Source organism: Balaenoptera ricei, chromosome 2, assembly GCF_028023285.1.
Source record: "Balaenoptera ricei isolate mBalRic1 chromosome 2, mBalRic1.hap2, whole genome shotgun sequence".
In the NCBI taxonomy this organism is placed as follows: domain Eukaryota; kingdom Metazoa; phylum Chordata; class Mammalia; order Artiodactyla; family Balaenopteridae; genus Balaenoptera; species Balaenoptera ricei.
The window spans coordinates 60,510,243-60,523,002 of record NC_082640.1 but is presented as its reverse complement, the minus strand read 5'-3'; the positions used below and the strand labels follow the sequence as shown (position 1 = coordinate 60,523,002).

At 36.2% G+C, this 12,760-nt stretch overlaps 1 protein-coding gene across 3 annotated transcripts in view; it reads left to right on the top strand.

Moving 5' to 3' along the window:
- SCAPER (S-phase cyclin A associated protein in the ER) overlaps nt 1–12,760 on the top strand; it is a 485,805-nt gene that overhangs the window by 214,458 nt on the left and 258,587 nt on the right. For all 3 annotated transcript variants that reach the window (XM_059912693.1, XM_059912690.1, XM_059912691.1), the window contains one exon: nt 10,970–11,106. In XM_059912693.1, the coding sequence (XP_059768676.1) occupies nt 10,970–11,106 (137 nt within the window). The remainder of the gene's footprint in view (nt 1–10,969; nt 11,107–12,760) is intronic.

Genomic DNA, 12,760 nt, shown 5'->3' with positions numbered 1-12,760 from the left:
GGTAGTATAGTCATTTTCACAATATTGATTCTTCTAATCCAAGAACATGGTATATCTCTCCATCTGTTGGTATCATCTTTAATTTCTTTCATCAGTGTCTTATAGTTTTCTGCATACAGGTCTTTTGTCTCCCTAGGTAGGTTTATTCCTAGGTATTCTATTCTTTTTGTTGCAGTGGTAAATGGGAGTGTTTCCTTAATTTCTCTTTCAGATTTTTCATCATTAGTGTATAGGAATGCAAGAGATTTCTGTGCATTAATTTTGTATCCTGCAACTTTACCAAATTCATTGATTAGCTCTAGTCGTTTTCTGGTGGCATTTTTAGAATTCTCTCTGTATAGTATCATGTCATCTGCAAACAGTGACAGTTTTACTTCTTCTTTTCCAATTTGTATTCCTTTTATTTCTTTTTCTTCTCTGATTGCTGTGACTAGGACTTCCAAAACTATGTTGAATAATAGTGGTGAGAGTGGGGCTTCCCTGGTGGCGCAGTGGTTGAGAATCTGCCTGCCAATGCAGGCGACACGGGTTCGGGCCCTGGTCTGGGAGGATCCCACATGCCGCAGAGCGACTGGGCCCGTGAGCCACAATTGCTGAGCCTGCACGTCTGGAGCCTGTGCTCCGCAACAAGAGAGGCCGCGATAGCGAGAGGCCCGCGCACCGCAATGAAGAGTGGCCCCCACTTGCCACTGCTAGAGAAAGCCCTCGCACAGAAACGAAGACCCAGCACAGCCATAAATAAATAAATAAAAATTAAAAATCTTTAAAAAAGAAAAAAACAAAAAAAATAGTGGTGAGAGTGGACATCCTTGTCTTGTTCCTGATCTTAGAGGAAATGCTTTCAGTTTTCCAGCATTGAGAATGATGTTTGCTGTGGGTTTGTCGTATACGGCCTTTATTATGTTGAAGTAGGTTCCCTCTATGCCCACTTTCTGGAGAGTTTTTATCGCAAGTGGGTGTTGAATTTTGTCAAAAGCTTTTTCTGCATCTATTGAGATGATCATATGGTTTTTATTCTTCAGTTTGTTAATATGGTGTATCACATTGATTGATTTGCGTATATTGAAGAATCCTTGCATCCCTGGGATAAATCCCACTTGGTCATGGTGTATGATCCTTTTAACGTGTTGTTGGATTCTGTTTGCTAGTATTTTGTTGAGGATTTTTGCATCTACTGAATTTTTATTTACCATTATACAATGAATGTTTTTAATATCATAACTGTTGTTTGAAACTAATCAAATCTGTATAGTATCATATTAATGCATGTACCATAATTTATTTAATCAATTCCCTCCTGCTGATATTTTGTTGTAAATCTCACTGCAGTGTGAATATATTTATAGAGAAATATTGTTGCAGAAGTAAATTACTTACAGTTTTTTTTTTTTTAACTGAACATTTATTAATTATTAAGTAGACTGGGCTGTGAAACTATTTGGTTGTTCATATAGAATGGAGGCAGGACTATCAGTCTCTGAAAAGCTCTATTTTTGGATGACCAGAACTATAGAAAACTTGAAGCAAGCAACATTTCGGGTAAAAGGAGATGAGATTGCTGTATTTTTCTTACCTTATGCAGTTCCTTGGGGTCTTAAGAAAGGATGTCATTAAGGATTATTTTCTGCAGGATATTGTCTCCTTCTGTCCTTACAATAGATTTCAAACTTGGAGTACACACTTTTAGCACTTGGATAGTGTTCAAACATGTAAATTTCATTTTAAATCCAGTTCTTAGATGCTTGAGAGATAGGAATATTGTGATTTCATTTACTCCTTTTAGCAAGCCAAACATAGAATTTTAAGATGCATGTGTACAAATTATTTCTTGTTACAAGATTTTCTAAACTGATTATTGTGGAGAATTTAAAACATTTATAATAGTAGTCAGAATAATATGATAAGCCTCCATGTAATCATCACTCAGCTGTAACAATGATAAACTTATCCTGCCTTATGGACGTTCCATTCACTTTCCACAAATACTCTTTTGAAGTCAATTCCAGATTTCTTCTCATAAGAGCTATTTTAAAATGATTTACCTTCTACTTATACATGCTTATTATAAATGAGAGAATTAAAAATCTATCACAATCATCTAGTGACAACTTTTAGTAATTTGCCACCTTTTTGTTTTAAATAGGTCTTTATTGGAGTATAATTGCTTCACAATACTGTGTTAGTTTCTGTTGCACAGCAAAGCAAATCGGCCATATACATACACATGTCCCCACATCCCCTACCTCTTGAGCCTCCCTCCCATTGCCTTATTTTCTTATAGTCATTTTATGCACATATGTATACACATATAAAAATGCAAAAATATATGTATAATTATTATAAAATTTTGTACATAATTGCATTAATTTGGGAAAAGACTTATCTGCTGTAATAGTGACAAAAATACAGTGATTTTAAGAACATAGAAGTTTATTTCTCACAATAAAGTCCTGAGGTAAGCAATCCCAAGTGGTCAGTCCTGAGGTAAGCAGTCCCAAGGCTTTATGCCATGTGGTTTTTCAGAGATCCATCTTCTGTTTCTATTATCCCCTAAGATATGCCCTCCCCTTTAGAGTCAGAGCTGTGTTATAGGCCCTTTTGTGTTCCAGTTTGCAGAAGGGGAAGAAAGTGAATGGTCTTCTAACACTGAACATGAATTCATAGTCCATTGATGAGAATTCAGTCACATGGCTACCACTAGCTATAAGAGGGACTGGGAAATTCAGTTCCTAGCTGAAGAATTGTGTGACTTGCTAAAGCTTTGTTACTGTGCAGCCTGCTGCAGTGCAGTATGTTCCTCTGTACTCTCTATTGCCTGCTTATGGGCAGGCGGATCTAGAGGCTTGATCAGGCTAAGGTTCAACCCATTTGGAAAAACTGTATTTGGTGCTGAGTTCTTTCATCAGGATGAACTTAATGTCTGATTGTCTTTCTTTTTGTGATGTTGGCATATTAGCTGTTGATGCTCTTGTGTTTTGATTAATGGATACTTAAATCCATTAATTCATGGAAAAGGAGGTATTGTAATTATACATTTCATTTGCATTTCTTATTTGGAATACATTTATAAAGAGATGCTTTCCCTCATCTACTATTTGCTTACCGAGTGGCAGGTTAAAATTTTGATTATTTACCTGTTTTCAGTATAATGAGTTGGTTTCCTATTATCCTTCAAACGTGTCCACAATTAGTTTTTAAAAAATATATATCATTATAAACTCTGTAATTAAACACTTTTGATGGGTTTCAGTCATTGGAAAATTTCCTTTTTTTAAAGCTCAAATTATGCTACCTTTTGGTCAGTGGGAGCCTCTTAAAGTTTGCTCTCAAGTTCTTTTGACATGAGCCTAGTTGAATTTGTTAGTTACCTTGCTGCTTGGTATGGCAAGACATTTAGTTTATGATTAACTATTTCATTAAGAAGCCCTAATTACTTTTACTGAGAAAGGATATTTTAAGAGCACAAGAAGGGATGGTCATTGCTACTGGGTGGATCACTGTGAACAGAATTAGAGAATAAAGAAATAAAATGTATGTGATATGTTACATACAAGCTCTTATATACATATGTGTGTGCATATACGTGTATTATTTATTAAATGATGATGGACTCATGAACTCTTACAATTCAAATTCAGGACTACATGGGTTTTATTTAACCTCCTCCATATTGTATCTGTATCTCTTTTCTTCTATACCAAGCATTCAGGGTATAAAGGACACAGGGAATGATAGAATTATAATACCCATAATCTCCTTTACTTCATCCCACATTACACACACAGCAGTCTTAGAATAACATTACTAATAATCCCACCACCAATGTTAATTACTGAGAACAGTTTAAAATTCTTTTCATGTTTTCTCCATTCTCATCTTTTTTTATTAGTAATTCTGTGAAAAGTCTGACATATAGCCATTATATAATTATATTTCTTTAGCTTTTAATCACTAGTGTAGTCTTAGTTCTATAAGTGTATGTGTAATGTTTACCACTAGTCTTATGTCTGTGTCTCTAGTCATGTTGGTTTTCTGAGGCTTGTTTTGTAGTAGATTCTTCAGAAAGGTCTTATGAGAGTAATATTCTCTGAGGTTTTTTGGTTTTTTAAAAAATTTATTTATTTATTTTTGGCTGTGTTGGGTCTTCGTTGCTGTGCGCGGGCTTTTCTCTAGTTGCGGCGAGCAGGGGCTACTCTTCGTTGTGGTGCGTGGGCTTCTCATTGCGGTGGCTTCTCTTGTTGCGGAGCACGGGCTCTAGGCACACTGGCTTCAGTAGTTGTGGCTTGCGGGCTCTAGAGCGCAGGCTCAGTAGTTGTGGCGCACCGGCTTAGTTGCTCCGTGGCATGTGGGATCTTCCCAGACCAGGGCTCCAACCTGTGTCCCCTGCATTGGCAGGCAGATTCTTAACCACTGTGCCACCAGGGAAGCCCCTCTGTGAGGTTTTTTTAAATGTTGATAACAGTTTATCTGTGCTTTTCATACTTGAAAGTTGGTTTTGCTGGATATAAAATCCTTACCTCACATTTCTTTCTTTAAAAAATACTAAATACATTACAGTAGTCCCCTCTCATCCTTGGAGGATATGTTCCAAGACCCTAGTGGATGCCTGAAACCATGGATAGTACCAAATACTATATATACAGTTAATCCTTGAACAACACGGGTTTGAACTATGCGAGTCCACTTATACATAGATTATTTTCAATAAAAGTGATCTGTGGTTGGTTGAATATGCGAACATGGAAGGCCAACTGTAAGATTACATGTAGATTTTTGACTGTGTGGGGATTAGCATCACTAACCCCCATGTTTTTCAAGGGTCAGCTGTATTGCTTTTTCCTATACATAAATACCTGTGATAAAGTTTAATTTATAAATTAAGCAAGTAAGAGAATATCTGAATTGCCAATATCACTACTCCTGTGCTTTGGGACCATTATTAAGTAAAATAGCGTTACTTAAAAACAAGCACTGCCGTACCACAATCCATCTGATAACCTAGATGGCTACTAAGTGACTAACGGGTAGGTACAGCATGGAAACACTGGACAAAGGAAGATTTACATCCAGGCCATGTAGCAGGTTGGTGTGAGACTTCATCACACTACTCAGAACAATACACAATTTAAAACTTATGAATTGTTTATTTCTGGAATTTTCCATTTAATATTTTCAGACCCTGGTGACCACAGGTAACTGAAACCACAGAAAGTGAAACCGAGGATAAGGGGGGACTACTGTACTCCATTTTCTTCTGGCATAAAATATTGCTGTCAAAAGGGCTGATGATAATCTAATTTTTTTTTTCATTTTTATTTATTTATTTATTTTTTGGCTGTGTTGGGTCTTCGTTTCTATGCTAGGGCTTTCTCTAGTTGTGGCAAGCGGGGGGCACTCTTCATTGCGGTGCACGGGCCTCTCACTATCGCGGCCTCTCTTGTTGCGGAGCACAGGCTCCAGACGCGCAGGCTCAGTAATTGCGGCTCATGGGCCCAGTTGCTCCACGGCATGTGGGACCTTCCCAGACCAGGGCTTGAACCCGTGTCCGCTGCATTGGCAGGCAGATTCTCAACCACTGCGCCACCAGGGAAGCCCTAATTTTTTTTTATAAATTATATTTTTAGAAATTGTAATATAGTATGTCTTGGTATTAGCCACTCTGGGTCAACATTTTCAGATATGTGGTGTACTCTTTCAATATTTAATTATATTCTTTTTCAGGAAAGTTTTCTTGAATTATAGCTTTTAATATTTGATTTGTTCCCTTGGTTTGATTTTCTTTTTCAGGCACTCCTATTCAGTTTGTTGCATCTTTCCCTATCTTCTGTATTTCCACTTACTCTCAAATAATTTTTATTTCTTTTGCTTTAAGTATTTTTCTACTTTTTATCTTTTAGTTGTCTGAGGCATTATTTGTTGTGTTTATCACTCTTTTGTCATCTATTTTATCTTCATTTCTTAAATGATTTATTTTCTTTTGCAGTCTTCATTGAGTTTTGTGACCTAAATGCTGAGTTTTTAGGATGGCGATTTGTGTTAGAACATTTTCTGTATTTGTTTTAGTTTATTTTGAAATAGAAGGTTACATTTTGATCTTTTCTGTGGATTTTTTGGTGTGTTTTCATTGTTGTAGTGTTGCTATTCTACTTATTTTCTTTTTCTTTTAATAAGTTTGACATTTGACCTTGATACTTTTGTATTGCTTATTTTTATGTGGAATTGGTTTTATAAGACTTTTATGAGTTGTGACTCAGGGTACCTATTCTAACTTCTTAGAGCTCCCTCTTCTATTGTTTTTGTGAAAAATATAGTGACTTGTTTTCTAAAATTTCTTGATTCTGTTTCCCTGCTCTGCTTTTATCGAGGCTTTTTCCCCCTTTGTCTCAATTATCCCTGAGGCTTCCCTGGTGGCGCAGTGGTTGAGAATCCACCTGCCAATGCAGGGGACACGGGTTCGAGCCCTGGTCTGGGAAGATCCCACATGCTGCGGACCAACTGGGCCCGTGAGCCACAACTACTGAGCCTGCGTGTCTGGAGCCTGTGCTCCGCAACAAGAGAGGCCACGATAGTGAGAGGCCCGTGCACCGCGATGAAGAGTGGCCCCCGCTCGCTGCAACTAGAGGAAGCCCTCACATAGAAATGAAGACCCAACACAGCCATAAATAAAAATAAAATTAAAAAAAAAAAAGAAAAGAACAAAACCTTGGAAGATTCCCCTCCTCCCCGTCCTCCCGTCACTCTCTACTAAAAACCCCTCTCCTCATTAAAAAAAAAAGAAAAAAAAAATTTTAACTATAGGAGTATTTATTGCCCTGGTATTTATTATATGGAATAAATAAAATAAATCCAAATATCTAACAAAAAAGCATTTAGTAAAATTAGGTGTACTGCTATAATCAGTAGATTATGTTCTAGAACATTATTTAATGGTATGAATATATTTGCAACATTAAATTTAAAAAGCAGATTATAAAATATTCTAAAAGGTATGCCCATTTTAATAAAAATATATATGAAGAAAAATGTCTGGATGATATACTCAAATAATTATTTTTAGGTGTTAAGATTATGAGATTTTTATTTCTTAGTTTTATTCATATTTTCTATAATTAACACATTGATTTTGTATTAAGAAAAAAGTTAAGTCAAACAAAAATATATATTCTCATTTGTTTTTAGTTTTGAGGTTTTTAAAAAATTAACATAAATTTGAGTGCATGATGTGTGTTGTATGTGTGAATGTGTATGTAAATGTAATGTCTTTTTAAAAGATGCAATTTTTTTCTTCTGGATAGAATCCAAATATTTCTATATAATGTCTGCATTTTCGTAATAAGGATCCTATTAATACTTAATGGATTCTATTAGATATGTAAATAACATTTATGTACAACTGAAAATAGTATAATTGAACTTTTCACGAAATTGAAGATGTCATTTAGAAGATTTCCTTTCCTTAACGCAGTGATAGAAATTAGATGTCAGAAACTCAGCCCACATGAGCAGTGTAGGGGGAGGGAATGTGGAGTAGTAAAAAAGGTTGGTCTTGTGAAGTCAGCCAGTTGTGGTTTTGAACTTGAGTTTTGTGATCATGGACATAATATTGAACCTCTTTGAGCCTTTGTTACATATCTGTAAAATGTAAACATATTGCCACCTGTTCTATGGGGTTGTGAAGATTTTAGGAAATAATGTATGCACTTTAGCCCTTTGCTGATCACAGTAAGTATTTAATAAATGATTAAATAAAGAAAATAATTGCTTCTGCATTTGAGAGAATATTTTCTGCCTTTAGTTGTGGAGTTTCTGTTTTGCTTTTTTGGTAGGTTTACGAATTGAAAAGTTTCTTTTTTTATTGAAGTATGGTTGATTTACAATCTTATATTAGTGTCAGTTGTACAACACAGTGAATCAATATTTACATAGATTATACTCCATTTACAGTTATATGTTATATAACATATATATATTTATATTCCCTGTGCTGTACACTACATCCTTGTATCTTATTTATTTCATAATTAGTAGCTTGTACCTCTTAATCCCCTTCCATTGTCTTGCCCCTCCCCATCCCTCACCCCAGTGGTAACCACTAGTTTGTTCTCTGTGACTGTGAGTCTGTTTCTGTTTTGTTATATACATTTGTTTTATTTTTTGGATTCCACATATAAGAGAGAACATAAAAGATTTGTCTTTCTCTGTCTGACTTCACTAAGCATAAAAGTTTCATAATGAGCACAACTCTATGACTCAAACTCATTTTCCAGCCATATATGTAAGGTACTAGTCAAGAATATAGACTCCATAATCATACTGTCTGGGTTTAAACTTAGGCTCTATCACTACTACCTGCAAAGCCGCTTAGTCATGATCTTGACCTTTTAACTTCAGGAAAGTTATTTGATTCTGTGTTTGTTTCCTCATAGTTAAAATGGGAATAATAACAATATATACCTTCTAGTATAGTTTAAAGGACTGAATGATAATATGTAAAGTACTTACCTCAATGTATGTTGTAGAATAAACCCTCATAAATACTATTTTTGTCTTTTTTTAAATTGAGATATAATTGACAGAACATTTGTGTTAGTTTTAGGTGTACAACATAATGTTTGATATACATAGTGTGTGAAATGTAAACTTACTTACCATATAAGTTTAGTTAAAGTCTATGACCACACATAGTTAACAATTTTTTTTTCTTGTGATGAGAACTTTCAGGATCTATTCTCTTAGCAACTTTCAAATATACAATACAGTATTGTTAACTATAGTCACTATGTTGTACATTACATTCCCAGGATTTATTTATCTTATAACTGGAAGTTTGTACGTTTTGACCACCTTCATTCATTTGACCACAAATACTATTTTAGATCTTACTGCCTCACCCTCTTCTAATCATTCATTTAACATTTACTTATTGAGTGCCTACCATATGCCAGGCACAGTACCAGACACTGAAACACCACTGAGCAAAACGAAGTCAGTGCCCTCATGAAACTTATATTCTAGTGCAGGAGATTGCAAATGAATATTGATGTTAGGCACTAATATTAGACGAGTCCTATGAAGAAAAATAAACAAAATAAGAAGATGGCAAATAATAGAAGGTGTTACTTAAGATTGGGTGTTCATTTTACCTAAGACTATGCAAGTACTTGGAGAAGAATATTCTTGGCTAAGGAAACAAGAGTCCTGATGCAATACCATTCCTGATGAATGTGAGGAACAACAGCATCCACTCCACTGTGGATAGAAAGGAGTGAACAAAGGAGAGAGTAGTGTAAGATGAGGTGAGAGAGGTTGATGATGTGGGGGCTTAGTAGGCCATGGTAAGGACTTTGGATTTGACCCTAAATGTGATGAGAACTCAAGATTTTGATAAGACGAATGATATGATGTGATTTATATTTTTAAAAGTTGCTGATTTTGTAAAGAAAAGATTTGGAGATCATAGAAGCTGCAAGAACATTTAAGAGGCGATTGTGATAATATGGATGAGAGCTGATGATGCCTTAGACTAGGTGATGGTGGTGGGGAGAAGTGATTGGATTGGGATTAATATGGGTATATTTGAAAGTAGAGCTGATAGGATTTACTAGTGTATTAGATGTGAGCAATTGTACAAATAGTGGTACCATTTACTGAACACTCTAAGAGCAATTTATATTGGGAGCGTAAGAGTTTTGTTGTAGAATATTATTTTGGAAATGCTTATTGTGGAAATATTGTACTTAAGTGGAGATTTTCAGGAGACAGTTTGATATAGGAATGGAGTTCAGGGGAGAGGTCTGGACTAGGGATAAAAATTTGGGAATTGCCTGTGTGAATAATATTTCAAGTCACTGCACTTGATGGATAAGTTTGAATAGAGAAGAGGGAGGATCTGAGGATAGGTCTGAGATGTTTAACATTTTCCAGTCAAGAAGAGGAAAAGGATCTAGCAAGGAAAACGTAGAAGGTACAGCTGGAGTTAGGAGGACAATGTGATGTCTAGTAACCTAGTGAAGAAAGAGTGTCAGGGGGGAAGAAGTGATCTACAGTTCTAATGGTGTTGGAAATTTAAGGAGAGGGTCTAAAATAATTTCTAGGAAGGAGAATGTGGGTAAAGCAGACTCAGGTTGCTTGATTGCCTGGCAATACTGGAGCCCATTTGAAGTGTAATGTCATAAATTTAAAGTTAGAGTAGTCAACATTGTTTGTAATTATAGCCATATTAATCTGCTCGGTTATGGGTACAGAGTAGGGAAAGAGTTGGATTTAGGGTTAGGATTTTTCCATGCAAGTATGAAAGAAGAACAGAGGGGCAAGCGAGTTGTGTACATGCAAGGGAGTGATTACAGTGATGAGCTGTAAAATCCAAGATGGCTAAGGAGGGCAGTGGGGCCAACTTCTGCTGCCAGTAACCACCTTCCACTTTCTCATCTCTGCCTGTTTTCTGAGATACCCTTTTCCTTTCTCCTTCCTGCCACCTTTACCAACTACCAGCCCAAACAAATACACACATCCCCAATATCCATATGTTCAAATTCAGTCCATCCTTCAAGGGATAGCAGACGTGGTGCTTCCTTCTTAAAATCTTTCCTCTTCACCCTGAGTGAACAGTGATCTTGTTTCCCCTTTTGAGCTCCTATAGCACTCTAACTCTCAAGCTTGGTATTATATATTTGTGCACATATTTTACCTCTCCTACTGCAGTGTAGGGTTGCAAGGCAGAGGGATATGTCGCTGTATCCTTAGCATTTAGCACAATTGATGTGCAGCAAAGGTTTGATGAGTCAATGAAAATCTCAAGTAAAACAGTTTCTTCAATTTTTCCCCAAGCAATTTTTGAAACCCGTATTTCATAGAGATTACTTTTACTTTCATCTATATATTCTTTTATACTCACTGTAGTCTGTACCAATGCTGTGTTATTTCTTAATCATCATCATCATCACCATTATTTCATTTATTTATCTTGCAGGAGCACCTTTCCTTAAAGAAGTATATTATTGACATTGTGGTTGAAAGTGCAGCTCCACCAGAGCCTTTGAAAGATGGAGAAGAGCGGCAAAAAAACAAAAAAAAAGCCAAAAAGATAAAAGCCCGGATGAACTTCAGGTACTAAAAATATCCTTAAAAACAAAGAAAAACTCTTAGTGATGTATCTTTTTTAATGTAAATCCAAGGAAGACCCTCTCTCCCCGCCAAAAAAGTTTAAACTTGTTTGCTTCAAGAAAGCCTTGAAAATAACACTGATGAGCCTAATTTATAGCCACTTTCTTTGATTGAGAAAGAAAACTGCATATCGATCTAAAGCCCTTGCTTTCACCTGTTAAGAGCTCTTCTTATAATTGGATGCCAAAGCCCTGCCAAACTTGTGCCTCCTTCAGCATACAATAGTATGTTTAAGTATGTGTAAACCAAGCCTATTTTTCTTTCCAACTATTGATTTTTAAATGAAGTATCAAAGAAAATCAATAGCAATCAACAAATAGAAGTCTGCTGGCTGTAGTGTCAAATCCCATGACTAGGTTTAATCAATTTGGTAGCCTGTCACAACAAGAAAAAGTTCAAGAAATATCTTGAAATGGAAAGTGAGTTGTCAGATCTGTAGTTTATCATCTGCCTCCAAAGTGATATCTGAGGATCAGACAGCTGTGTAGTATATCATTACCTCACAAGCTTTGAGCATCATCTGATGACTGATGAGTCTTGTTCGAGGACACAGATGTAGTTCCTCCTTAGAAGATAGTTCTTTGCTATTTGAAGGAAGGTAGTCTGAATATGTTGTTATACCTTTATTCCCAAATGGTTTGAAAGATAGAGAAGCTTCACCCATGGGATTACAGAAATACAGGTCTAGAATAATGGTGAACAGGGGTTATCTCTCTATAGTTTCCAATTTCAGATTGTAATTTTAAAAGGTGTCCATTTCATCTATAGAATCAGTGAAAACTTGAGAGTACTCATTCAGGCAAAGAATAGAAAAGGCTTTTTTGATTGTATTTTTTGAAGTTCCTCCAAGTTTCTAAAACTAGTTTTGCAGTATATACTTCAGGGTATTACTGACCTTCATTTCTAGTTTGTGCTAAGAACTTGCTGACATCCTGAAATGCTGTAGAGTCCATTCTTCGGACCTTTCTTTTTTTTCCTCTGTGTACATGTTCCCTTGGCTAGTTGACCCAGTTCTGTGGCTTTAAATATTCTCCATTTGCTGATGACTACCAATTTTATATATCTTTAGTTTTACTCAAACTTAGTATGTCCAAACAACAAACTCCTGCTTTCTTCTCTGCAACACCCCTCCCGAAAAAAGACCCGTTCTTGTCCCATAGTCTTCTCTATCGTAATGACCAGGTACTCTGTTCTAGTTGTGTATGCCAAAACCCTTGAAGTTGTCCTTGACCTTTTTCTTTCTCCCACACTACTCATCCAGTCTAACTGCAAATAATGTTAGCTTTGCTTTAAAATACATTCAGAATTTGACTGTCTTTCTCTAGCATTACTACTTCCTCCTTCAACCAAGCCTCCGTCATATCTCACCTGGATTATTGCCGTACTCCTCCGACTAGTTTCTTTGTTTCTATCCTTGGCTCCTTACTGTCTATTCCAAACACGCTAGCCAAAGGGAACCTGTTAAAATGTGATCTGTCACGTCACTTCTCTTCTCAAAACCTCAGGGCTTTTAAACTTCAGTTTTCCTCTTCCTGGACGGCTCTTCCTTCTTATATCTATAGAGCTTAGCTCCCTTACCTCCTTCAGGTGTTTGCTC